Here is a 27,309-nt window from a genome sequence, read left to right as displayed (position 1 = left end):
GTCCCCTCCAACCCAAACCCTTCTGGAATTCTCTGACATGTCCAACCTTCAGGCCAAGGGTTAAGAACCCTTCAGCAAAGGTGAGGATGGATAAACCAATATTATCTCTCCAGAAGTTACCGAGTTGTGTCATTCTACTGATACTGAACCCCGTAAGAGATTGGGGAAATAATTGCCTCGGGATGGTTCCACCTGCAAGACCTCCATTGGCAGGTGCTGAGTCCCTGCTCCTAAAGCTTCACTGGCCTCTGTTCCTAAAGCTTCCAGGAACGTTCCCTCTGAGCGCAGCTACCTCCGGTCTTTTGTCTCACTTGCGATTCACCTCCGGGCGAGCATCCAAGAGCTGCAGGATTGTTCGTTTATTTGGCTGCTCATTTTTTTATCGGGGCCGAGTGTTTGACCTGCCGCAGTGATTTCTTCTGTAGGATTTCCCCGCTCCTGTTGGCTCCATCTTCCCCCTTAACAGGCCATTCCAAACCCCAGCTCTGTCTCCTCTCAAATATAAAAATATTTGGTTTATATACCCAAATATAAAATTGTTTAACTGTTTTTTTTCTTTTTCTTTTTTCTTTTTTTTTTTTTTTTTTTTTAATTAGGACACTTCACTCCTGTCAGCCAACTCTGCCTCCACTGTTCTGTCTGCACGTAGAAAATTGGGATTATTTCCCTTACCCGAAGGAGAAGTAATTACTTCTTTCGCAGCAGCTGTTGGCTCTCCCCAGGACACGGCGTTTCTCATCCCATTTAAACGCAAACTCGCAGAGGATCCTCGCACATGAATGAAAGCCACTTAAAAGCGTGCAAATCCAGGTGTTTATTTCTTTACACGGAGCGTCGTGTTGTTCCCTTTGACAGCTTTCGCGAGCGGACAAGGACACAATTTCCCCTTTTAACAACCTTTGGAGCAGCCCGAGCGCGGCTCCTCCGTGTTTTTAACAAAGCGTGCGAGCCCATCCGGGCTGTGCCAGTTCCACCAGCAGCGGTGTGGATGCTCGGAGGGTGATTTCTCTGGAAATCTCAGACCCCGCTCCAGACAAGCTCCGAACAACACAGAGGAAGCTCACCAGATGAAATGCCAGGAAGGCGGTCTCTTTAACATTCGGGGGGGCACTGAACATCCTCCAAAAATGATGGAACCGATTCCAAAGAGAAGAGGGACAGGAAAGGCTGAAAAGCTTCATCCCCTATTCCTCCTCTAACAAACTGGGTGCAATTATTCATAAATCCCCAAAGCAGGCTGCTGGAACTAGGACGCCGGGTAGGACGAAGAGGCCATAACCCAAACAAACCTGGCACAAACTCCAACACCTTTACAAACTTCTACAAATCACGATCACTGAGCCCAGCAGAACAGCAATCCTAATTCGTGCACCCCTAGTGCAAAAACTGTGCGTTAGGGACAACATTGGAGCTAATTCCGGGGAAGAAAACAGACCTAGGGACCAGAAAGGTATAAAAACCTCAAAGAAGCCGAGGGAACAGAAACACAGGAGGGACTCCATTCCAAGAGACATCAGGAATTCAAGGAGCAGCATGGCTACTGACTACTTTATGCCGACACAAAGTACGACCAAAATGCAATCAACAACCAATACAAGGTTGTTGTTTTTTTTTTTTTTTTTTTTTTTTTTTTTTTTTTTTTTCCACACTCTCGAGCCACGCAGTTGGGCGCCAATAAAAAAAAAAAAAATTTCCACCTGATGCGCAAAATGGCACCGGGGGCCAGCACAGCCTCAGCCGCAGCTGCCCGCGGGTGTGTGCCAGGCTGGGGACAGCAGTGCCACGGGCTGGGGACAGCAGTGCCACGGACACCCCGCCGGGGCTGGGAGCAGCAGGGCACAAACGGGGTTCGGGGGGGCGAGGAGAGCCCCGGGCAGGTGCGGGACACACACACACATACAGAAAAAGAGGAGAGTTTTGGCCGTTCCACAAAGGCTCCGGTGCCTGCAGGGCGGGGGTGGCCGAGGCAGCGTCGTGGGGACAGAGTGGCTGGGCAGGGTCGTCCCGGGCAGGAGCGGCGGGACGGGGCAGGAGCTGTGCCCGGAGAAGGACAGGGGCTGTGCCCGGAGCAGTGGGAAGGGGCAGGGGCTGTGCCCGGAGCAGTGGGAAGGGGCAGGGGCTGTGCCCGGAGAAGGACTGGGGCTGTGCCCGGAGCAGTGGGAAGGGGCAGGAGCTGTGCCCGGAGAAGGACTGGGGCTGTGCCCGGAGCAGTGGGAAGGGGCAGGAGCTGTGCCCGGAGAAGGACAGAGGCTGTGCCCGTTGCGGGGGACGGGGCAGGGGCTGTGCCCGGAGCAGTGGGAAGGGGCAGGAGCTGTGCCCGGGGAAGGACAGAAGCTGTGCCCGTTGCGGGGGACGGGGCAGGGGCTGTGCCCGGAGCAGTGGGAAGGGGCAGGGGCTGTGCCCGGAGAAGGGCTGGGGCTGTGCCCGTTGCAGTGGGACGCGGCAGGGGCTGTGCCCGGGGAAGGGGCAGGAGCTGTGCCCGGGGAAGGACAGAAGCTGTGCCCGTTGCAGGGGACGGGGCAGGGGCTGTGCCCGGGGAAGGGGCAGGAGCTGTGCCCGGGGAAGGACAGAAGCTGTGCCCGTTGCAGTGGGACGCGGCAGGGGCTGTGCCCGGGGAAGGGGCAGGAGCTGTGCCCGGGGAAGGACAGAGGCTGTGCCCGTTGCAGGGGACGGGGCAGGGGCTGTGCCCGGAGAAGGGCTGGGGCTGTGCCCGGAGAGGGGCAGGAGCTGTGCCCGGAGCAGTGGGACGCGGCAGGGGCTGTGCCCGGGGAAGGGGCAGGAGCTGTGCCCGGGGAAGGACAGAGGCTGTGCCCGTTGCAGGGGACGGGGCAGGGGCTGTGCCCGTTCCCGTTGCGGGGCAGTGCCCGGGGGAGGAGCGCAGTCCCGGCCCCGCCGCCCCGGGCCCCCCGCAGGCACCGCCCCCGTTCCCCCCCGGCCGTGCCCGGCTCTGCTCCGCCGCCGCTCCGCAGCTCCGGCTCGTCCCGCGCGTCCCCGCGGTCCCGGGCAGCCCGGCATGGCGGAGAGCCCGGGGAGGCCCCCGGAGCTCGGCGATGTTCCTCGGGAGGGAGGCCAGGACGAGGCGGCGGCGGGGGCTCGGCCCGGGCTGTGCCCCGAGGGAGCGGCCGAGCCCCCGGACGGGCCCGCGGAGCTCCTGAGCGCGGAGGCGGCGCCGGAGCCCCCCGGGGACAGCGGCTCCCCCGAGGGCCCGGGGACACCGAGCGCGGAGCAGGGGGACCCCGGCGGGGACGGCCCGGGGGTGATGATGGACGGGCCCGAGGGCTCCGCGCCGGCCAGGGCAGAGCCCGAGGGAGAGGCGGCGGCACCGGCGGGGACGGAGCCCCAAGGGGCGGCCCCGGGGGGGATGGAGCCCGAGGACGCGGCCGCGCTTCCGACGGGGACGGCGCAGGAAGAGGCAAGCCCGGCGGCGACAGAACCCGGGGACGGCGCCGTGGCCCCGGCGGGGACGGAGCCCCAGGGCGCAGCGGTTGCTCCGACGGGGACGGAGCCCGGAAAAACAGCGCCGGCGGGGACGGAGCCCGAGGACGTGGTGGTGGCCCCGGCGGGGACGGAGCCCCAGGTGAGAGAGGCGGTGAGCGAGGAAACCCCGACGGAGAGAGAGCCCCAGGAGGCTGCGGCGACAGCCTCGGCAGAACCGGAGCCTGAGGGGGCTGCGGCGACAACCCCGGCGGGGACAGAGCCCGGGGAAGCAGAGGGGACAACCCCGATGGAGACAGAGGCCGGGGAAGCAGAGGCGACAGCCCCGGTGGGGACAGAGCCCGGGGAAGCAGAGGTGACGGCCCCGGTGGGGACAGAGCCCGGGGAAGCAGAGGCGACAGCCCCGGTGGGGACAGAGCCCGGGGAAGCAGAGGGGACAGCCCCGGTGGGGACAGCGCCGTCGAGGACAGAGCCCGGAGAGGCGGTCCCAGAGGGAACAGAGCCCGAGGAAACTGTCGCGACAGCCCCGTGCGGTACACATCCCGAGGAAGCTCTGAGGGAGAAAGCCCCGACGGGGACAGTCCCCGAAGATGCGGTGCAAGAGGCGGGCCCGACGGGGACAGAGCCCGAGGAGGCTGCGGTGACAGCTCCAGAGGGGACAGTCCCCGAAGATGCGGTGCAGGAGCCAGTCCCAGCTGAGGTGACAGTCCCTAAGGGTGAGGGGCAGGAGGCAGCCCCGGCAGGGACAGTCCCTGAGGAGGCGTTGGGGACAATCCCCAAGGATGAGGTGCAGGAGCCAGCCCCGGCTGATGTGACAGTCCCCGAGGATGCGGTGCAGGGGGCAGCTCCAGCAGGGACAATCCCCAAGGATGAGGTGCAGGAGGCAACCCGGACAGGGACAGTCCCTCAGGAGGCATTGGGGACAGTCCCCGAGGATGCTGTGCAGGAGGCAGCCCCGGCTGGAGTGCCAGCTCCACAGGATGAGGGGCAGGAGGCAGCCCCGGTTGCTGTGACAGTCCCCGAGGAGGCGTTGGGGACAGTCGCTAAGGATGAGCCGCAGGAAGCAGTTGCGGCTGGGACAGTTCCCGAGGAGGGGACAGTCCCTAAGGGTGAGGGCCAGGAGGCAGCTCAGGCAGGGACAGTCCCTGAGGAGGTGTTGGGGACGGTCCCCGAGGATGAGGTGAAGGAGAGAGCCCCGGTTTCTGGGACAGTCCCCGAGGAGCTGTTGGGGACAGTCCCTAAGGATGAAGTGCGGGAGGAAGCCCCGGCAGGGTCAGTCCCCGAGGAAGCGCTGGGGACAATCCCTAAGGAGGAGGTGGAGAAGGCAGCCCCGGCTGATGTGACAATCCCTAAGGGTGAGGTGCAGAAGGCAGCCCGGGCAGGGACAGTCCCTGAGGCTGAGGTGCAGGAAGCCCCAGGAGGGCCAATCCCCAAGGATCGGGTGCAGGAGGAAGCTCCAGCAGGGACAGTCCCCGAGGATGCGGTGCAGGAGGCTCCAGCAGTGACAGTCCCCAAGGACAGGGTGCAGGAGGAAGCTCCAGTAGTGACAATCCCTAAGGGTGAGGTGCAGGAAGCAGCTCCAGGTGATGTGACAATCCCCAAAGATGAGGTGCAGGAGGCAGCTCCAGCAGGTACAATCCCTAAGGATGAGGTGCAGAAGGAAGCCCCAGGTGATGTGACAATCCCCAAAGATGAGGTGCAGGAGGCAGCTCCAGCAGGGACAGTCCCCGAGGATGCGGTGCAGGAGGCTCCAGCAGCGACAATCCCTAAGGATGAGGTGCAGGAGGCAGCTCCGGCAGCGACAATCCCTAAGGATGAGGTGCGGGAGGAAGCCCCAGGTGATGTGACAATCCCCAAGGATGAGGTGCAAGAGGCAGCTCCGGCAGCGACAATCCCCGAGGTGCAGGAGGAAGCCCCAGGCGATGTGACAGTCCCCGAGGATGGGGTGCGGGAGGAATCCCCGGCAGTGACGGTCCCCGCGGAGGGCTGCGCGGAGGCTGCCCGGAGGAGCCGCGGGGCAGCGCGGGTGGCCTTGCCCGCCCCAGCGCTCCCCGCTGGCGGTCCCCGCTCCCCGGGCGGCCCCGGTGGCCCGGCGGAGACGGAGCGGGGCCCGGCAGCCCCGGCGGGGCCAGGAGCCCCGGGCCCCGAGAGCGGGTGGGAGGCGGCGGATCGGAGCCTGAACGGGGAGCGGGACCGGGAGCGGCACCAGGAGGACGGGACGGGCTCGCCGGGCGCCCTGGAGGAGGAGGAGGAGGATGATGAGAAGCAGGAACACGACATCTCCCTCTTCGTTAAGGTAGGGGTGAGGGGCTGCCGGGGGATCTCCGTGGGGAATCGCCTCTTCCAGGATCCCTGTGGTGAGGGGCATTTAAATGTGGCAGAGCCCGGCGGAGGTGATTTGGTTATTAACGCCCCGAATAAACTTGCCTCCGACTCCCCATCCCTTCGGGAGTCGCTGGCATAAGGAGCTCTCCGTGGGTTTTCAGAGCTCCAAAATGCGGGGAGAGGGGTTCTCATCACAGGGGCTGAGCGGGGAAGAACGTGGGAAATGTTTCAAATGCGATGCTGGGGTTGTCTAACACGAATTACGGGCGACATTCGGAGAATCGTCCCAAATTTTGGCGAGGCTGGATTCAGTCAGTAAAGAGCTTCCCCTGTACTTGTCCACTTCGTGTTGGTTTGAAGGAAAGATTTGGGTTACAGGGAAATGGGGGGAAAAATAAGGGGGTGGGAAACTTAAAACTAATTTCTGGTATTTTATTGAGTAGAGCTTTCGACCTTCCTATCCTGTGCCTGGAATCCCAGCAAAATCCCTGGGATTTGCTCTGGGAACAGCAGCCATCCACAGAGGCTTTAGCAGATGGGGATTTTCGGTGTGTAGAAAGCACCTGGAGGTGATTTCTTCCCTCTGCTCTGGCCCCTCTGGACTAAAATGTAGAGCAGGGTGGGATAAACATAAAGCTAAGGAAATAAACCTGGGGAAGCAGAAGGCGTTTGGCACCCTCTCCTCTACAAACCATCCCATCCTGTGCCTCCGGAGCTGGCCAGCCAGAATTCACATTAAAATTAAAATTAAAAAATTAAAATTAAAATTAAAATTAAAATTAAAATTAAAATTGGTGCTTTCCACTTCATGAGAGGAAAACATGGCCAAAAGGAGAGAGAGCAACCTAGAGGATAAGAGCATCCCCAAATATTAGGATTAAACCCGGGCTTCGGAAATATTTGTGAACTAATAAAGGCAGAAGGAGAAGGGAGGAGCATTTCTGTGATGGGTTTAATATTGGTAATTTAAGAATGCCTAGAAAACAACCCAGCTGCTTTTCTAATTATTTCTGTATTATGAAGCTTGAGTATTTTACCTCACCTGGAGTTGGATTTTTTGTACTTGGGATTGGATTCATTTTTAGTTAGAGATTGGAATGAGTTTCTCCAGGAAAAGGAGGGGAAAAAAAAAAAGCCCACTGGAGAGCTCAGTATCTCCCCAGGCCATGCCATGGTTTGATAGCACAACACAAATCCAGAAAAACGTAAAAATAAATCCCAAAAGGGGCGAAAATGCTCAAGAAAACAAGACAGGAGCAGTGCTGGAATAATCCTGGCAGTTCCCTGCTAGGGAATATTATCCCAGGCCAGGCCAACATTAAAATGCCTGGTGCTGTGTCAGGGATAAAGTCCTAAGAAGCATCAGCCTCAGGAAGAAACCCCCTGGAAGAACAAAACATCAGAATTCCCTTGAGGCTTTCACTGCGTGCTCCCTGATTTCCGTTTGCCCAAGGAACAACACCAGTTATTTTCTTTAGATAACAATGCCCATTATTCCAGGCGTTTCAAAGGCAAATGTTCCCAAAGGTCATCCAGATCTCCTTTCCTTGGGAATTCAGTGTCCCTGGTGCCTTTGTGCTCTCTGCTCTTCAAGGGTTTTGTCCCCCCTCTGTAGCAAAAACCTTTTATTGATTGGGAAACTTCTGAAATTGTCAGATTTTATTGTTTTTTAACCATTTGAGTAGACTTGAACCCTCACTAAAATCCCCTCCGTTGATTTTAAGCAATAGAACATTTATCTAAGACATAAGAGCTTCTAAATTGAAACAGTTATCTAATCATTTCGAGCTGGAAAACCCGACAGCGTCACAACTGCAGATTTCAGAATTGCAAAGATCCCCAAGGATTTCTCTGTACCACAAACGCTTGGCCAAACAACCCAGCTGGAGCCCAAGGCCTTGCTCATCTCCCCAAACATTTCTTCCTCAGTTTCAGGGTTAAATGGGTTTTAGTCAAAGCTGACCGTGAGCACAAGGTAATAGATTTTAGCCAAGGAAAAGCAAGGGGATTTATCCAGTTTGGTGACATCCTTGGTCTCTAAATTATTTATCTCCATTCAGAGGACGACTTCATTCCCATCAGAGGCAGAGGTTACTTCTCTGCAGCGGAATTTCCTGGAGTGACTTCGCACAGAGCCGTGCAGAGTTACAGCAAGGGCTGAAAAAATGAGAAAGGAAAAGCTTTGCTGGCAGAACAGAAATGGGAACAGGTGCATCCCTGCCTCCAGAGCCAGTGTACCCAGCTGGAATGGGAATGGGGGTTTCCTACAAAAAAAAAAAGAAAATCTTCTTTTCTTTGATTAATCTGGGCCCTAAATAGAATTTAGATCATAAAGGAGCAACTGAATTTTGAGTGCTGTAGGTAAGAAATCCGCGGGCGGCAGGAGCTCAGCTCCCTGGAACACCTGGGTGTCCATCCCCGGGAATCCGTGCCGCACCTGGTGCTTGGTGTAAACCTTGGAATTGTCCTCACCGAGGAGGTGTTGGTGTTGAAAATCTCGGTTTTTCCTCCTCGGTCAGGGTGTGAACACTGGGGGAGGGGAGTGGGGGCTGTACAGCCAGGAACTGTCGGGCTGTGCCCAAACCCAGGGGGGCAGCTGTTCATGGGCCTCTTTCAGTGCAGATTCACCCCAGGAGCTCAGCATTTCGGTGAAATTAAAGATTTCCGCGTGCAGACTTCCACCAGCTCCACGCATTGGGTTCTGCTCCCTTCTCCTCACTCCCTGCTTTCTGTCCTTCCTGAGTTCCACTCCTGGCACCTTCTGCAGGACCTTGGTCTCAGGTGCCACATGAAACAAAGTTAAACCTGAACTTCAAAAAACCCGACATTTGAAATCCTGACCTTTTTTTTTTTTTTTTTTAACTTGCTTCCCCCCACCATTCCTTTGGGTATTTTCATTTGCACTGTCAGTGAGCCCTTTCTGCTTTTTTGATTGGGGTGTTATGAAAGCTTTGAGCTGGGGACAAGGTGGGCATCGAGCAGGTGCCCCTCAGGGCAGCTCCACCTCGAACAATCCCTTTTCCCATGGCTGGAGTCTCCTTTGGTGTGGAAAAGCAAGCAAGAAAGGAGAATTCCTGCCTTCCCCACGCTGCAGAAGTGCTCAAAATTCCCTCCTGCTGCTCCCACCCAGAGGATCGCTGGCCATGGCACTCCCTGCTGCTGGATTTTGGGCGAGGGAGGAGGGAGACACTTGGTGGTCCCTGTGGACAGAAGAAATGGGTGAACATCCAGTCCCAAAAACCCTCCTGTGGGATTTTTCATCCTTCAGGGATTCTTATTTGGTTTTGGAAAGCAGAGAGGAGGAGGAGAGGGCCTAAGAAAGGAGCAATCCTGCTGGAGCCCCCGACAGGAGGGTGCAGCCAGGGGGGGTGGGTCAGGCTCTGCTCCCAGGGAACAGAGACAGGACAAGGGGAAAGGGCCTCAAGCTGTGCCAGGGGAGGCTCGGGTTGGACACCAGGAGCAATTTCCCCATGGAAAGGGTGCTCAGGCCTTGGCAAGAGCTGCCCAGGGAGCTTTGGAGTGCCCGTCCCTGCAGGTGTCCAAGGGACACCTGGAGGTGGCTCTCAGTGCTCTGGGCAGGGTGACAAGGTGGGATTTGGGAACAACTGGGACTCCCTGGGCTGGGAGAGCCCCAGATCTGCCGTGCTGCTCCAGTGCTGGTGTGATCTGGGTTCCTTGGCTGTACAAAAAGCACCAAAGCAGCGTTTCTCCAAAGCCAAAGCAGGAAGCTGGCTCCCTTCCCGTGGGTATTTGCCTTCTCCCAGCTCCCTTTTAATGTTTTATTGTTGTTGTTTTTTCAAAGTTGGAATATGGCAATTCCAGGTCCCCTAAGGCAGCTTAAGAGGAGCTGGCATTACAAATTCCTTTCGTAACTCTCCAGGTTGTTGGGTGTGCTGGGGGCACCGTGAGCAGCAGCTTCTCCGGGGGTTGGAATGAGATGGACACTGAGGTCCCTTCCAACCCAAACCTTTCTGTGATTCTGTGATTCCAGAGGGAGCTGGGCAAGGGGCAGAGCCTGGAGCAAAGGAGGCTCAGGGGGGACCTGGTGGCTCTGCACAAGTCCCTGCCAGGAGGGGCAGGGAAAGGCGGAGAGGAAATGGCCTCAAACTGCACCAGGGGAGGCTCAGGGTGGAGATTGGGCAAGGAAATTTCCCTGGCACAGTGCTCAGGCCTTGGGATGAGCTGCCCAGGGAGGTTTGGAGTCACTGTGTGTGGGAGTGTTCAGGAGGAGTCTGGAGGTGGCCCTTGGGGACAGGGGTTGGCTGATGCTGGTGGCACTGGGGTGGCACTGGGTGATCCTCAGGGGCTCTTCCCACCCTGGTGATCCTGGGATTTAGACAACTGGCAGGCCAACCTCCTTTTCCAGATTGACATAAACCGACAGACAGAAACCAGTGATCGGGAATACGAAGTTGCATCTGAGTTGTTTTTGTATAATTTAGTCAGAACCATTGATTGGTTTGGGTTGGAAAGGGGCCTTAAAGCCCATCCCATTCCACCCCTGCCATGGCCAGGGCCACCTTTCCACTATCCCACGTTGTTCCAATCCCTGTATAACCTGGCCCTGGACACTTCCAGGGATAAGAGAACCACAACTTCTTTGGGTGAACATTTCCTGGAATCACCTTTTGCCTGTGCTTTGGAAGTGCTAAATCCCCCTCAGGACTGTCCAGGCCTCTGCTCATTCCCAGGGCTGATCTCTGTGGTTTGGAGGTTGGTTTTAGTAAAAAAAAAAAAAAAAGAAAAAAAAAAAAAAGAAAAAAGAAAAAAGTCGAGGTCTTCAAAGCTTCCTGGCCCTATTCCTATTTTTATTTCCTCCCAGCTGACTGCTGCAGTAAAACCCCACACCATGTGTTTGGCTTTAAGCACAAGCTTAAAGTCACGTGCTGTGTAAGCCCTTCATTAAACAGGGAAGCCTTCCCTGATCCAGGCCCAGGGCACAGCTTGGATTTGGTGCTGGCTGGAGCCAGCAGAGCCTCCCGAGGAGATCAGCCAGCTGCCCGAGTCCCACCCACGGGGCCTCTGCTCCTGAATTTTGTCTTCATAAAACCCGCTCTCACATTCGATCAGCGCAGAGCAGGGCTAAGGGTGGGAGGTTTTCCTTGGCTCTCTCCGCCCTCAGTCCTTGATGTTGTCTGAAATTAAACTTTAGTCCCCTCGATCCTCTTGGAGAGCCTCAGCCTTCCTCAGGAGCTGCCCTGGAAATGTTCCTCTGGATGTGGGACGTGGCTGAGAGGTGGTGATGGTGGGGCTGGGTGAGCTTGAGGGGCTCTTCCAAATGCCATCCTTTTGGGATGAGGGGATTGTCCTGCAGCTCTGCCAGGGAGTTCTCACTCTGTCGGTTGAATTTGGGCTTCAACTGACGTTTCCTGTAGAGAAATAACAAACCAGTCTAGAGAACTCATGGCATTCCACAAATATAAAATATTACGAATGTGGGGAGTGATTTTCTGGAAAGAGATTTGACCAATTGCTTGGAAAGTATAACTAGACTAAAATCAAATTCTTAAAAACGTCAGGGGAAACTTTGGAAAGGGCCTTCTTTAAACGAAAACTTTGTAGTAGAAGGTGTCCCTGCCCATGGCAGGGGGTTGGAATGAGATGATCTTTAAGGTCCTCCCAACCCAAACCATTCCCTGGTTCCATCAGTGTGATTTTTATGGAAATACCACCTGCCAGCGTGAGGCTTTTCTTCCAGCGTTGCGTGGACCGTCCAAATCCATATTTATGACTCTTTGTGAGTTAAAATTCTGTGAAGCAGAGGTGATAATGGAAGTTCTCAGTGTGCCCAGGATTTCTCAGGACGCTTCTTCCCGGTGATGCCGCCTGGAATTGCAGTTTTATAGTTTTTTAACCAGAGAGAGACCCCCCCCCCTCCCTCCTCTACAGAGCTGGGAAAGGGAATCAGGCAGAGAAAGGAAAACTCAGAGTTTATGGAAGGGGGAAGTGAAGTGTGCAGACTTCCTCCTGTGCCACCACTGAGTGTATTCCCTGTGTTTTCCCTGGAAAAGTCCTACAGATGCTTTTTTTAAAAATTTTTCACCCCCTGAGGGTTTTGGGGCACTGTCCAGGGAATGGACGCTGAGGCTGCAGAGACAGGAGCTGGATCAATGATCCCTGTGGGTCCCTTCCAGCTCGGGATATTCCCTGATAATTTAAAAATTAATTGCTTGTCCCCCTGACTCTGCCCAAGTGAATGCCCCGGGAAGGTGACCCAAAATCTCCTCGCTGAGGTGATAAAATGTCCCCCCGTGATAAGGCCCTGTCTGCATTTCCATTTGCAACATCTGATCATTTCCTGATAAAAAAAAACAAAACCTCAGCTCGAGTGACTCCACTCCAGTTGCTCTCAATGACAGCACTGTCTCAGCTCGTTAATTAAAGACTTTAATTCCTTCCTAAAAAATGCCGAGCTTCTCCAGGAAAACAGCTTTGACAGCCTGGCGCCGCTGTTGGAGGCGGAAGGACAAAGGTGGAATTTCCCTTTTTTTGGTTTCGTTTCCCTCCGCGCGCCGACATTTGAGCGCGCGTAAGAATATTGCAGATATTCCGGAATGGAGCTGTCAGAGACCAAAGTCAAAGAGCAGAACAGGAGCAGTGAAAGCGAAGCCTTCCCCTGAGTTATTCAAACGGGGCAGCCACAAGCACGTTAAACATTGACTCAGATCTCAGAAGAATTCCCGTTTGTGTCTTGGTCAATCATTGACATTTCCCTGGCGGCTGCTTTGGAAATGATTTTTTTGAAAGCTCTCAGAGAAGAGGAGCATTTTATAAATACAAAAAAAAAATAAATTCTTTTTTTTTTTTTTTCATAATGGGGCAGATAAAACTCACAACAGGGTCCAAATACACGCGAAAGACTTGAACATTTTGTGCTGCCTGTGGAACAAAACCCACCCCCAAGCCCTCAGCAGAGGCATCAGGAGCTCCAAGGGGATTGCTCAGGATCACAGGGACAGTCCTGGTGTCCAGGAAGATCAGCCCTTAGAGCCAGTGGCTTTGAAATCTCATTCCTGCACTGTATCACTAAAACCTTTATTTTAATTAGCGGTGCTGTGTTCCTCCTCATTTCCCAAACGTGTCAGGGGCTGGGAAGAGCAGCATGGAGAATAGCCTGGAATTGGGATTCACACTGGGAACGGAAGGTCCTTTTGTCCCATTTTTAAATGCTGATTTACTTTCTGGTTTCCAGCACAAATTGCAGATATTTCATACATTTAATTTATACATATTGTGTTGAATATGTATTAATTTATCCATATAATTTATCATTTCTGTTTTTTACTGAATTTATTGCATATAATTTGCATGATAAATTTATACACACATGTAAAATTGATACACGTACCAATTTATGATTATTATTTGTAATTTATATCTATATAGAAGTATACAGATAGTTTTTATATATCATTTTTAATGCAGTTTTTGTATTTAGCTTGAACCAGCCCAGCTGTGTTGCAGGGCCGGTATAAATGCAGCGTGAAACAGGATGTATCCCAGAAATACTCTTTAATCCGTTTTCCCCAGCCCTAAAACATGTTCAGGAATATAAAAACCCCTTTTGTTGAAGTAATTCCCTGTAAGAATTTCCGAGGGATGTGAAGGGGCTTTTTTGTCTCCAGGTTGAGCTGGCACCTCGCCACGTTATTAAATGGGGATTAGGAATAGCAGGGAGGGATTTAACCATAATTCCTGTAACAGGATAAATGGTTAATAGCATTGGGGCCGCTGCTCGTGACCTGGGAACATTCCCAGGGACACAAACACGAGCCCTGCGGAATTCCCAGCGTGGGGAAGTTTGGGAATGGCTCTGGGAGATCCAAACCACTGACCTGGAACTGGGCGGCGTCTGCAGGCTCTGATTTCACCTGGGTTTGGTTAAAGGGCTCAGGGGTTTTCTTCCACTCCTGGCAAAGGGCTTGAAAACAGTCTTGCAAATTCAAATTAAAGACTGGATAAGGATTAAAGGGAGTGATCAGAGCAGGGCTGAGCTGGCCTTGGGCACTGCCAGGGATCCAGGGGCAGCTGCAGCTTCTCTGGGAATTCCATTCCAGGGCCTCCCCACCCTCCCAGGGAGGAATCTCCTCCCAAAAGAAGACAACGATTCATTATCATCATCTGCTGGAAAAGCAAACCAATGGGGATGACTCCAAGCAATGCTGGTTTGAGTGAGACACAAAGCGAGGATAGCTCAAAACTGCAAAATGGCAATCACCGCTGTAGGAGAAAGATACTCCCAAACTGGGCAAGGTTAATTTAAACTCTGCCGATTAATTTAAACCCTGCAGCTCAAGTTTTTCAGTCTTTGAGTCCGCAATTTAACTTCCCCATTTATTTTTTCCATTTAATTGTCCCTGCACTGCCCCACGCTCTGCTGAATCCTGTAGCTACGGCAGTGGCTTTGAATGCAGGTCTGGTGTAGGGGAGACACGTTTGAGAAAAGAAACCTGCAGTTTGCATTGTGCCTTTGTTATTTCATTGGATTTTAGTGATTTTTTTTTTTAAAGATCTGTAGAGAGCCATGGCTGTGGCTGGAAATTCCTGTGGCACCATGAGAGGCCTGGCCCGAGGCAACAGCGCCGTTGTAAAATCACAGAATTTGTTGGTTTTCCTCTTTTGTAAAGAGTGCCTTCACACATAAATTTAATCTCTTAGCTGTAAATAAGGTGGATATTAGGAAACCAAAGCCTCTAAAAATGCAACACAAGACATCCCCCATTTTAATTTTCACCTGCACTCCCTTGGTTGGTGTGCTCACTTTACGGAATTATCATTTAGCAGTTATTTTAAATCGGCCGTTTATTTATAACCTTTATCAGAACTGGAAGGGTGTAGAAATTACTGGGCAGGTTTTCACCTCAAAATCGAATTTAAATGGGTATTTGATCTAAGTGGCAGGACTGAGTTTGAGCCTTGAGCCTTTTGTTTCTCATTATTTACAAAGCAACTGGCCAGAGGTAAAAAGTTGAGCGCCACGAAGTTGCTTCTCAATGAAGGAGAAATTCTCCCTCTGCGTCAAAAACATTTCGTGACTTACAGGGTGATTAAGTTAATTTCTGCAATAATTACTTACCCAGCAGCCCATGGGCAGCAAATAAAGCAGGGAGAGAAGAAAAGAGGCGTTCTACGCCCTGAGGTGGCTCTTGGCACACAGGGGAGAGAGGGAGCTGGACCCAGAGGGAAAATCCTTCCCCGGGATAAAATTCCCAGAGAAGCTGTGGCTGCCCCCGGATCCCTGGAAGAGTCCAAGGTCAGGTTGGAGCTTGGAGCAGCCTGGGACAGTGGAAGGTGTCCCTGCCATGGCAGGGGTGGGAATGGATGAGTTCTAGGCTCCTTTCCAACCCAACCCATTCCATAATTCTATGGAATGACAGCCTCAGCCTCATCTTCCTCTCTGTTGTCTGGAGAGAATTACAATTTCCATGCGCATGTCACCCCCCTGAGCTGTGAGCACTGCTCAGTTCCTATAAACAGGGCTGAGGGAGATATCCCATAAATATCCAACACTTCTTAAATCCTGATCCTGGCCTGAGGACCAGGAGCATTCAAAGAACGATTTCTAGTTGAGACCTTTATTGAACATACGAGTCACGGAACCTAAAATAAAATCACGGCAGCAAATTGACTCCAACGCCGCATTGAAAGCAAGAATATCAAATCCCAGAAACCAAAAACAGGGTGGGAAGACTTAAAACTGGAATTGTTGGCTGGCAGGAGATAATCAATGGCCGGGATAAACCTGCCCAAGATTTAAGACGTGAGGGGGGGAGGATTTTCCTCCTTTCTGCAGGTGGGATCTCAGCCCAAAGCCCCGTTCCAGGTGAGAGCAGCCCTGCCCTGTCCCTGCTGATGCCCTGTTGGAGATAAACTCAGCCTTGAGCCAATTCTCCTGATCCCTGATCACCGACACCCAGCTCAGGGGAGCCCTGTGCTCACTAAGGCTGTGCAGGTGTGAAGTTAATTCCTTTTATCACCTTCCGTGTAAAGTTAATTCCTTTTATCACCTTCACCTGCTCTCGATTCCTTTCATCCCCTTCCCCTTGGCGTCTCTTTGAGGCCCAGCTTTGGCCAAAAAAACCCCACCTTTAATCTACACAGGGTTTTATAAAAAACACTTCCAAAACTCCTCTGGCATTCCCACGCCCCTGCTAATGGTCTGTGAAGAGATTTTCTGGTTGATTTTCAAGTGAGGAGCAGACTTTTCATTCCGCGTTTGTTCAGTGCTGAGTTCGCAGTGCCTGGATGCTGCTCTAAAGGTTTCTTGTCCCTGTGTCCCTGAGGAGAAAGGAAAACTTGGCTTTCCCTCTTCCCTGGGAGGGTGGTGAGGCCCTGGAATGGAATTCCCAGAGAAACTGCGGCTGCCCCATCCCTGGAAGTGCCCAAGGCCAACTTAAATAAAGCTTGGAGCAACCTGGGATGGTGGAAAGGGCTTATTTTGCTCTTAAGTGAAAAAAAACAAAGAAGGGAAAAATCCTTTTTTTTTTTTTTTTTTTTTTTTTTTTTTTTTTTAACCTGGAGGAGCGTCCAGCTGCTGTTTTCACACCTCTCTTGTTGAACTTCCCTTTGGGGATGTCACACAGAGCAAAAGTCAACCCTGGAAGTCCTGAAAATGCAATTTATCTGCAGAATTCACCAAATTTAAACATGTGTTTGTTTTTGTTCTTTTTTTTTTTTTTTTTTTTTTCCCCTGCTGTTTGGCCGAGAAAATAAACAGCAGCTGAAATATCTGATTTTAGGGTTGGGTATCGGTGGGTAGGCAGAGCTTTGGGGCTGTTTAAAAACACTGGAATAACAAGTGGCAAAATTGGTACTTTCGCCCTGAAAATGCATTTTCAATTGCAACTGCCGTATCTTAAAATTTCAGCCTGGAATTCCAATTTTCAGCATCTCAAGTGCTCCCGAGAGCAACATTTCAAGCCCAGTAGGTGGCATCAAAAGGATTCCGTAAAATTCAGTGTTTGGGTGTTTGTTCTCCAGCCCGCGGCCACGGAGTGAAAACAGAGAGAAAAAAATTCCAGGTGATCCCTTCCCGACAAAAAACTTTGGATTGGATGTGATCCTCCCAAATATAATATAACATAAAAGGTTGATGAGCGCATTAGAGTTGCACTGAGCGAAGAAAAATCAATTGTCATTTTAATTTTTATAGCGTTTGTTTGGTTTTTTTTTAACAGCAGTACTATTGCCAGACAGAATTTTGGATTTTTCCAAGGTTTTATATCGCCGCTGTATAATTTTAATGTATTTAATAGATTTCGATATTGCTGAAAGAGAAGTGAATTTGGGGTTTCCAGTGTTTTAACAGGGTAGAAATCTGCAGGAACACTGTACGGTCATCAAAAGTTTTTAAAAAACCCACTTTGTGTCCTCCAGGGGTCGATGGGGTATTTTGTTCATGGGATCACAGAGTGGTTCAAGTTGGGAGGGACCTTAAGGATCGTCCAGTGCCACCCCCTGCCACAGGCAGGGACACCTCCCAGTGTCCCAGTGCTCCAACCTTGGCCTTGGACACTTCCAGGGATCCAAGGGAAGCATAAAGCAACCTTGAAAATGAAAGAAAAATTAAAACCGAACCTTAAATTTAATATTTTTTTTTTTTTTAGTTAAAAGAGGGTACCTGTCACAGCACACTGCCAGAACACGGTTATGTCTTGAAAATAGACATTTAGGGTCTAGAAAACACCAGGAGGGGCTGAGGGAGCTGGGCAAGGGGCTGAGGCTGGAGAAAAGGAGGCTCAGGGGGGACCTGGTGGCTCTGCACAAGTCCCTGCCAGGAGGGGCAGGGAAAGGAGGAGAGGAAATGGCCTCAAATTGCACCAGGGGAGGCTCAGGGTGGAGATTGGGCAAGGAAATTTCCCTGGCACAGTGCTCAGGCCTTGGGATGAGCTGCCCAGGGAGGTTTGGAGTCACTGTGTGTGGGAGTGTTCAGGAGGAGTCTGGAGGTGGCCCTTGGGGACAGGGGTTGGCTGATGCTGGTGGCACTGGGGTGGCACTGGGTGATCCTCAGGGGCTCTTCCCACCCTGGTGATCCCACGGAATCAAAGCAAAAGGCACCTGCACATCCACCAAACCTTCAGGGGGCCACAACTCACAGTTCATCTGCTCCCAGACTCGGCACCCTGAGGGCTGTGAGGAGTCTCCAGGATGGTCCCTCCCATCCAAAGGTCAGGTTCCTACAAAGCCAAAGGGATGAGATGGAGTTCAGGTGAGCTTTAGAGTGACAGTCCGGAGGTGGCCCTTGGGGACAGGGGTTGGGCTGATGGCTGGTGCTCCCAGGGTGGCACTGGATGGTGCTGAAAGGTTCTTCCCAGCTCCGTAATTCTGGGATTCTGTGATCAGTCTGAGCTCCTTTTTGTGAGCAAAACCCCCTCAGAATTCTCCCTGTCAGAGCTCACACCCCTGTGGGTGTCACTGAGCTCACCCAGGGTGGAGCTGGTGCCCTGTGGTGCCCAAAGCTCTCCCAGATCCCCACGGCCGGGATCCTGCTGATCCACAGCTGCTGCAGGGGGACAAACATCTCCCTGCACCCTCAGCAAGGCCCTTGGTCACCTCAGCTCTGCCCTGGCCGGGTCCAAGTGCTTCAGCTGCTCTGATTTTCTTCACTCTCCAGCTCAGAGGACCCACAGGGAGCAGTGTACCCAGCACAGCCTGCCCAGAGAGGTTGTGGACTGCCCAGCCCTGGAAATTTGGATGGAATTTGGAGCAGCCTGGGACAGTGGAAGGTGTTCCTGCCGTGGCAGGGGTGGCACTGGATGGGGCTTTAAGGTCCTTCCCAACCCAAATTAGTCTGGGATGGTGTTGGGTGCACAGCTGGCAGCACAGCTGGGCGAGGGCAGCAGGCTTGTGGCAACTCCTCCACCTGCAGAGATCCAGCTGGGAAGGAGCTGGTGGGATCCAGCTCATCTCCAGATGCAGCTGCCTGCTCCTCCAGACAGAGCCCATCCCCAAAAGAGTCCCCAGGCTGCTGCTCCTGCCCTGGGCACAGCCTGGCACAGGATGCCCATTCCCAGCACCCAGGGGTCACCAGGAGACTTTTCCTCTCCTTTCTCCTTCGGGGTGGGGAACACCTGGCATCAGAGGCGGGATGACACCAAATGGAGCTGCTGTGCATTTAACTCCACCCTAAGCTGTGCTGGCAGCGTTTCAGGCTCATTTTTTTTTCACAAGATCCACAGCAGTTTTTGTGTCTCCTGGCTGCTGGCAGCTGCAGGGCACTGCTCTGAGTAGGAGGAAAACCACAATGGCAGCTTTTCAGCAGCTCTCAGCTTTGCCACCTACGAAACAAGGCTTCCCTGACGGGAACGAGGCTTTTCTAACCCAGCAGTCCAGCTGTTCCAGCATTTTTGAGAGTTTTCGCCCCCTGGCAGCGCTGGAGGCACTCGTGGTTTCCCCAGTGGTTGTGGAGCAGAGAGCACAGGGATTTCTCCAGGGGGATTCCTCAGGTTCACAGGGAGAACCAGACAATTTATCCAGTCCTTGCCATGCATCCCTCGAGCTCCTGCCTGCTCCAGGCCAGGCCCTTGTTTCCAGTCATCGAGCTCTTTGTGAAGGTGAGCTCTGTGCAGTGTGTGTTTGTTCACGGAGGAGATTTTTTTTCTGTGTTTGAGATTTGCTTGATAGCATTGAGCGAGGGGAAAAGGACGAACAGGACTGGTTGGATTCGTGTGTCTTGCTGGGTTACAAGGGCTGCAAACCTTAATGAATTAACCCATTAACTGTGAGACACTTGGATTTTTTTTATACTTCTGCCCCGGATGTTTAATCTAAATTTTAAAGCTGCGCTTTAGGAGAATCATGTGAAGAGCTTAAAAAATGAGAGCCTTGATCTCTTGCAGTGTTACACGAAGTCTCACTGGGAAGCACCTCCGCGAGGCTTTGCCCCATTTTAGCAAAGCCTCTCAACAAATTGCGATTTAAATTACCTGAGAGCGACCCTTCCGTGGCCAGGGCTCCCGCAGCATTTTGGGCTGAAATACTTAATTAATTGCTTTACTCTGCTCGTTCCCTTCCACGCTTTAGGCATCTCATCTCTTTTGAGGCTGGTAAATATTTCTCCGTTCCTTTCCTGGGGTCATAAACTGATTTCACTCATTTTAATCTTGCAGTGACTTGCGCAGATTTACGTCCACGCCGACAAATGAGGCGGGGGCCGTTTCCTTTGCAGGGACTGCTGTGATTTACACACAGATGTGTTTATAATTTGCAATTTTTCCACTCGCAGGCCGGCAGTGATGGGGAAAGCATTGGGAACTGCCCATTCTCTCAGCGCCTCTTTATGATCCTGTGGCTCAAAGGCGTCATATTTAATGTCACAACCGTGGATCTGAAAAGGTGAGATTGTGGCTTTTAATGCGGAGCTTTTAACCTTCTTGTAGCACAACTCTTCCAAAAGGGGGATTTTAAAGGGTGACTCTTTTCTGTCAGGCTGGGAGAGCTGGGTGAAGAAACGATTCTGAGGAGACCTTAGAGCTCCTTTGAGTGCCTAAAGAGGCTCATAAAAAGGAGGGGAGAAGGACTTTTTATGGCTTTTCCTTTCCCAGAAAACCTGCGGACCTGCAGAACCTGGCCCCGGGCACCAACCCGCCGTTCATGACCTTTGATGGGGAAGTGAAAACCGATGTCAACAAGATCGAGGAATTCTTGGAGGAAAAGCTGGCGCCGCCCCGGTACCGCATTCCCGCTTCTCCTGCACACGGGGGGGAGGGGATCCCCAGGGGCTGCTCCAGCTCAGGGGTGACTTTGAAACAGAGCTGGAACTCTGGGGGTGTCACTGGGGTTGTCCCCAAGTCACGGCTGTGCTGCTCCCGTTGCCGTCCTTCATCCCGAGCTCACTGCTGGGTCATTCCCAGGGCGTGGAATCCGTCCTGTGGAAACCTGGGAGCTTTTCCCTGCTCTGACTTGGGATCGTTTGAGGCTTCCCTCTTCGCAGCACACAAAGAATTGTGTTTCCTGGGTGCAGGGAGGTGGGAGCTCAGGGAGACCTCGCTGCTCTCTAAAACCACCTGAAGGACGCTGCAGCGCAGCGGGGTCGTGTCGCTGTCGGACACGAAAGAAAGACCCCAAATATTTCAGAAGGCAAAGAGCGCAGGAAAAAGAAGGCTTTTATTTTCTAATTCTTGCTCCCTTTTATAAGGTGTTAGCATTCGGACTTACCGTGGTTGGTGAACAGGAACGACACCTCTCTAATGCCATTGCTTAAACCGGAGAAACAGCAAAACACCAGCTGGAGAAAGATTGTTTGGAGAAAGGAGAGTTTTTTGTTTTGAGAAGAAGCTTTCTTGAGAAATTTTTCCTTGGGGAAAAAGTTAGCAGCGGCTAGCAGGCTGAAATCTCTCAGTCCCAGAAATATCAGGCCCACAGGGTCGAACTCTTCGGCCATGTCCCAAGGGAGGGGTTGAGAAGAAATGGCCTCAAGTTATGCCCGGGGAGGTTCAGATTGGAGATTGGAAAATTGTTTTCCCTTCCAGCGTGGTCAGGCGTTGGAATGAGTTGCCCAGGGTGGATCACCATCTCTGGAAGTGTTCCGGTCATCTGGATGTGGCCCTTGGGGACGTGGTTTGGGGTGGGGATGGTGGGACTGGGTGGTTCTGAGGGTGTTTTCCTAACCCTGGTGGTTCTGGGATTCTGTGAAGCCGAGGGCAGGGACGCCTCGTGCACGATGGACATGCCGGGGCCATTTCAGCGTCCACGTGGGTCCATCAGGCTGCACACGAGGGTCTGAGTTTTGGATTTGTCCTCTCCCACCCCAGCAAACCCCTCTGTCCCTCTGTTGTCCCAGCATTGTGTCCCCTACCCCACAGACCTTTTCTCCTCTGGGATATCAGTCCCCTCCCTGCGCTCCCTTCTCAAGCAGCCAAACCTGACTTAAACCAGGGAAGCAGCTGCTTGCCTCCACCTTTTTTTTTTCCCATTTTTCTCCATCCCTGGCAGCTACAGCTCCTGGAATGGCTGCTGTCAGCTTGCTGACGCCTCCAGTGGGCTGGGCCGGGAGCCTGAGAGGAGCAGCAGCTCCGGCGAATGGGGATTTTCATGGCAGGAGCCACATTCCAGGCAGCCTCACCTCTGGAGGAGAAAGCCTGGAAGACACCCTGGGAGGTTTGGGCAGTGCTCGCAGCAATAACAGTCATTTCCCATTGCCCTCAGGGAAAAATCATTTAGGTAGGGTAGAAAAAAAAAGTGATTTTTAGTTCAGGACGGTTCCCTTTGAGTCCTGTGTGGCTGTGCGTGGTCACCCTACGAATAAATGTGTATTAATTAGTGGAGGCAAAAATAAAGGATAATTGGGTCACTTCTTTCTGTTTCTCTGAACTGCTCAGGTATCCCAAACTTGCACCGAAGCACCCCGAGTCGAACTCTGCAGGAAATGACGTCTTTGCAAAATTCTCTGCGTTTATAAAGAACCCGAGAAAAGATGCAAATGAAAGTAGGTGCTGCAGTCCTGTCGTCAGCCCTGGGAGGGAGAAAGCAGACCTGTGCAGTTGTAGGACACCGCTGGATGCCCCATTTCCAGCTCAGGTTGAACAGGGATAATCCAGAGTGTGGCAGCTTTGGGAATCTGTGCCTGTTCCCTCCTTTAATCGAGGATTCCAAGAGTTGGTGAGAGCGGATGCTGCTGTCACCATGGGAGCACCAAGTCCAGCCTCTCCTCACTCCTTCAGCTCTGGGGTCTGTGAGGCTGCACCTTCCCCACAGCTTTGCCAAAAGCACAGCCCCCTCTGGGAGATTTCCCTATTTCCATAAATAATGAGGACTCCAGCCCCTTGGCACATCCCTAAAGCAGGACCCTGAATGGCCCTGGGCTGGAGGAAGGCAAGGTGGGATGAAATATTAGGCAGAAATCCTTTCCTGTGAGGGTGGTGAGGCCCTGGCACAGGTTGGTTGTGGTCTCCCCATCCCTGGCAGGGCCCAAGGCCAGGCTGGATGGGGCTGGGAGCAGCCTGGCACAGTGGGAGATGTCCCTGCCATGGCAGGGGTGGCCCTGGATAAACTTTGAGGTCCCTCCCAACCCAAACCATTCCAGGATTCTGTTCTGTCCTTCAGCCTGTTCCCTGGGCTGGCTTTGAACAGCCCGAAGTGGCATCCCAGGGACTTGCTGTTGTCACTCCAGCTGTGCTGCCCTGCCTTGGGACAAGCACTGGCCCCCACGGCCCTCCTGGCATGAGTCAGTGTGAAGGCGGGGCCGGGAAACGGTGCCAAACCCCACCCCACAGCGGGGTTTGAGGAGCCGTTCCTGGTAAAGCAGCCCCAGGATGGTTTTTCCCAGAACTCCCTTTAGCTCCTTAGAGCCCTTATCCCAGCATTAAGGTTTAAGCCCAGGATGAAGGAATTGCAGGAGTTGGCACAGCCAGAAGTCTGGGCTGGTGCCAGGAGACAGGATGCAGGAGTCGCTTGGTGTCACAGGGACCTTGGTACGGGCCTGAATGATCTTTTTATTGTCTTAACCCAGATTTGGAAAAATCTTTGCTTAAAGCCCTGAAGAGGCTGGACAACTATTTAAATAGCCCCCTGCCTGATGAAATCGATGCTTACAGCACGGAGGAGATCACTGTTTCCAGCCGGAAATTCCTGGATGGAGATGAGCTCACTTTAGCAGATTGCAACCTCCTACCAAAGCTCCACATAATCAAGGTTTGCATTTGATTTTTTTAGCCTCCTGGAGAGAAGGGGAGCAGAGCAGCTGAGCTCCTTTTCTTGATGGCAGAGGGATCCTTTCACTGTTGTGGGGGCACGCCCAGGGACACTGAGGCCATTTCCTTACAGCACAGCCGGGGTGATCCCCGCTTCCGTGGTTGCAGGTCTGGAGGAGCTGTTTCGTATCTGTGCCGTGACTGCAGTGGCTGAGCTTCTCACAGCCACGGGGTTGAACCGAGTGCTGGATTCAGGGCTGCACAGAAGTGTCCTCGTCCGCACTTCGCGTGCGAAGTGCACACGACCACAGCCAAGGAAGGTTAAGTTGTATCGCCCATCCCAATTTCCGTCTCTCCCATGTTTAATTTCCAGTTCTGACAGGGTGGCCTCCACCCACTGCCTCCCAGGCAAGGCTCCGAGCCTCCTCCTGCAGGGCTGTGGAGCAGCCACACACCCCTGAACAGCTCCGGTGACCTGGGGCTGGTGTTGTCACAGCCCAGAAGGCTGGAGAAGGATTTTTCACGAGGGCTTGGAGGGACAGGACAAGGGGGAACGGCCTTGAGCTGAAGGAGAGAAGGGTTAAATAGGATGTTGGGCAGGAATTGTTCCCTGGCAGGGTGGGCAGGCCCTGGAATAGAATTCCCAGATTTGCTGTGGCTGCCCCTGGATCCCTGGCAGTGCCCAAGGCCAGGTTGGACATTGGGGACAGTGGGAGGTGTCCCTGCCATGGCAGGGGTGGAACAGGGAGGTCTTTAAGGTCCCTCCAGCCCAAACTATTCTATGATTCTACTCTGCAAGGCTCTGGAAGAGAAATGACCACACTGGAATTTCTTTAGTTTTCAAACAAACAAGGTCACTTCAGGAAGTTTCCTGTTAGACTCGTGCTCTGACAGAGGAAGAGGGGTCCCATCGCTTTCCAACACCTCCACAAGTGCAAACTTTGCCCAGGCACCTCCTGGCTGATCCTACTGCAGACACCAGCCAGGGATGAGCCCTTTCCCACACTGGGACACGGCAAACCTCGGGAGGGGGCCGAGGCCAGCAGGGGGACAACCCTCTGGGGGCAGGAGAATGTCTGGAGAAGGACACAGGAGGAATGTCACAGTGCCACATCGCCCGTGCTGCCTGCAGGCAGGGATTAGGGCTCATTCTCTGATCATTTGAAATTAAGGAATGTCATTCACGTTTTTCCTGTTTCAGTGAAAGTTGTGAAGTGGGGGCCAACTGATTCCCGTAGGATTCTTCTGTTAGTTCTGGCTGAAGTTTGCTGGGTTAACCTGTATCTCTTCGGGTTTGTTCTGCTGGTCCACATGGCTTTGCATCTCTTTAGCAAGATACAGGTACAGATATAAACAAACAAAACAAATCCTTTACAGGGAGTTCAGCAGCTTTCTTCATCCCACGTCTCCTTTTTATGCCTTTCCCTCTTCTTTCCCCTTGCTCACCAACAACACCAGACTCACACACTGGAAATGAAAAATGGGCATAAAGGGTAGGCTTGAGATGTTTGGGGTTTTTACATATTATGTGTAATGATGTTTTTCTTCTTTTTCTTTTTCTTTTTTTTTCTTTTTTCCTTTAATTAAAGGTCGTTGCAAAAAAGTACCGAAATTTTCATTTCCCACCTGAAATGACAGGGATTTCAAGATACTTGAAAAATGCATATGCAAGAGACGAATTTACAAACACGTGCCCTGCTGACCAAGAGATTGAATACGCATATTTGGATGTGGCAAAGAGAATGAAATAACCAGAAGATGCCTCTGTTTATTGCTTCAGTGCCGGGCAACAGCCAAGCTGGAAAAGCAAAAAACCAGCAGAGATTCTGCGGAGTGATTTTGAGTTCTGCTACTGGCCAATCCTTTTCTAATGATTGTATTGCATTATTTACTCCTCAAATTATGCGCGTGTGTGTGTGTGTGTTTGTGTGTCTTGCACGCTGGGAAGTCGGTTGTCCATTCCAAGGAAAAGGCATCCATCAACAGTAAAGATGTGTAGGGTGTGGGGAAGCAGCGTAGGTCACACACTTACAGCGGTACCACAGACTAAATTGCTGCATTTTGAGAAGAAATAGGTCTGTTTGCACACCCTGAACCTGCTGCCTCTGGTCTCTGCTTCACGGTTATTGCCAAACTTCACCTTGCACTGGATGCTGGCTTTTTGCCCTGACCCAGCGGCCCCTGACTGACCCAGGGGAGAGTCCAACCTTCAGGTAGGAGCACAGCTGACGTCCCCCAAGGCTCTCCTCTGGGCAGGAGCCCTGCAGGGAAGATCCACCAAGAGGAGGAGGAGAGGGCCTAAGAAAGGAGCAATCCTGCTGGAGCCCCCGACAGGAGGGTGCAGCCAGGGGGGTGGGTCAGGCTCTGCTCCCAGGGAACAGAGACAGGACAAGGGGAAAGGGCCTCAAGCTGTGCCAGGGGAGGCTCGGGTTGGACACCAGGAGCAATTTCCTCATGGAAAGGGTGCTCAGGCCTTGGCAAGAGCTGCCCAGGGAGCTTTGGAGTGTGCCCATCCCTTGCAGGTGTCCAAGGGACACCTGGAGGTGGCTCTCAGTGCTCTGGGCAGGGTGACAAGGTGGGCACCGGGCACAGCTGGGACTCCCTGGGCTGGGAGGGCTTTTCCAGCCTCAGCGATATTCAGGGGTTCTGTGAAAGTTATCCCAAAGGAAAGCAAACAGAATCCCGGAGAAAGGCCCTGCCCTGGAGCAGCAGAGGAGCATCCCCGAGGCTGGAGGGACCAACGCCGGGCTCCAGGCAGGGCTGCTCAGCACTGAGCCCTGCGGGGCTGCCCTGCAGCACCAGTGCAGCCCCCAGGGCTGCGGTGCCGCTCCAGCGCTGCTTGTGCGCTGACCTGGCGGCTTTGGCCGCACAGCCCCGTGCAGCTGCTCCCACAGGGATGTGCCAGGAACAGCCCGGAGCTGCTGCTGCTGCTGCTGCTGCTGCTGCTGCTGCTGCTGCTGCTGCTGCTGCTGCCTCAGCTGGGGCTGCAGCGGGGGAAGCCCTGCAGCCTTGCACAGGCTGCTCAGGGCAGGCAGCGCTGGGGAGGAGCGCAGCCAGCCCGGCTCCCTGGCCACGGGCAGCGGCAGAGCCGGGCTGTGCTGCCTTCGCTGTCCCGGCTGCACAGCCCTGCTGCAAAGGTCTTCCCAGCACAGTTCTGTCTCCGCCGGCTCCAACGAGCGCCTCGAGTTTGCCGAGAGAGAGAGAGAAAGCTGCGGCAGCCCTGCCCTGCCCGGCCGGGAACTCTCCCGCTGCGGGCTGGGCACTCACTGCTCCCAGGGCACTCCGTGGCACGGAGGGGGAAAGCCCTTCAGGACATCCGAGAGACAGGAAACGAAATCCGGACACTCTTTCCTTGTGCCTTGCAAACTTTATTAGATCGCACACAAATTCTTCGGTAATCGGAACACACTTTCATCTTGATTTGGTAACTTCCTGGGACATTATCACATCTCGTCATTACAACAGATATTGTATATTCATGTTTTTATATCACAGACTGTAGTTTAAGTATAAGATATATAATAAATACTAACTCTATGCTGGTTTATCTATAAATTAGATTTCTGTCTTCATTTATGTATTCTTCAATTGTTCTTCTTATCCGCCTTATTCTACTGCTCTTCCTCTGCACTCCTTCTATGTGTTTTCAAATTATTAGTCTTATTAAAATTCTTCCTCACTGTATTCATAAAATACAACGGGCTCCCTTCCCCTTTGCCTCGGACTGCTGCTTCCCTTTCTGCAGCAATCCGGTGTTCCCGGGCATCCCGTGCCTCCCGATGCCGCCTCCGTGCCTGCAGCTCCAGCAGGGAGCTCAGGGTGCCACTGGTCACACTGGGGTTGACGTACAGCTGAGCCTGGCTGCTGGCCGGAGTATTGAACAGGACGGGCAGCGGGCTCCGTGTCCCTGGTGATGTCC

General features: G+C 53.0%; 1 protein-coding gene across 3 annotated transcripts; it reads left to right on the top strand.

Moving 5' to 3' along the window:
* Positions 1-3,006: 3,006 nt before the first annotated feature.
* CLIC6 (chloride intracellular channel 6) lies at positions 3,007-25,485 on the top strand. Of its 3 annotated transcripts, XM_066177193.1 has the most exons (7): positions 3,007-5,212; positions 5,255-5,731; positions 19,985-20,094; positions 20,304-20,429; positions 22,080-22,186; positions 23,210-23,391; positions 24,980-25,485. In XM_066177193.1, exons 1-7 carry the CDS (start codon positions 3,014-3,016, stop codon positions 25,139-25,141), a joined length of 3,363 nt encoding a protein of 1,120 aa, XP_066033290.1. In that variant the 5' UTR covers positions 3,007-3,013; the 3' UTR covers positions 25,142-25,485. The 3 variants fall into 3 exon arrangements, with proteins under 3 accessions (XP_066033290.1, XP_066033289.1, XP_066033291.1); XM_066177192.1 differs by having other exon boundaries at positions 3,007-5,731; XM_066177194.1 differs by lacking the exons at positions 3,007-5,212; positions 5,255-5,731 and adding an exon at positions 19,123-19,313.
* The last annotated feature ends 1,824 nt before the right edge of the window (positions 25,486-27,309 follow it).

Source organism: Chamaea fasciata, unplaced genomic scaffold, assembly GCF_029207755.1.
Source record: "Chamaea fasciata isolate MVZ Bird 193981 ecotype frontalis unplaced genomic scaffold, bChaFas1.0.hap1 SCAF_2, whole genome shotgun sequence".
In the NCBI taxonomy this organism is placed as follows: Eukaryota; Metazoa; Chordata; class Aves; order Passeriformes; family Sylviidae; genus Chamaea; species Chamaea fasciata.
The sequence above is the reverse complement of the archived record's forward strand: the minus strand, read 5'-3'. Positions and strand labels throughout refer to the sequence as shown.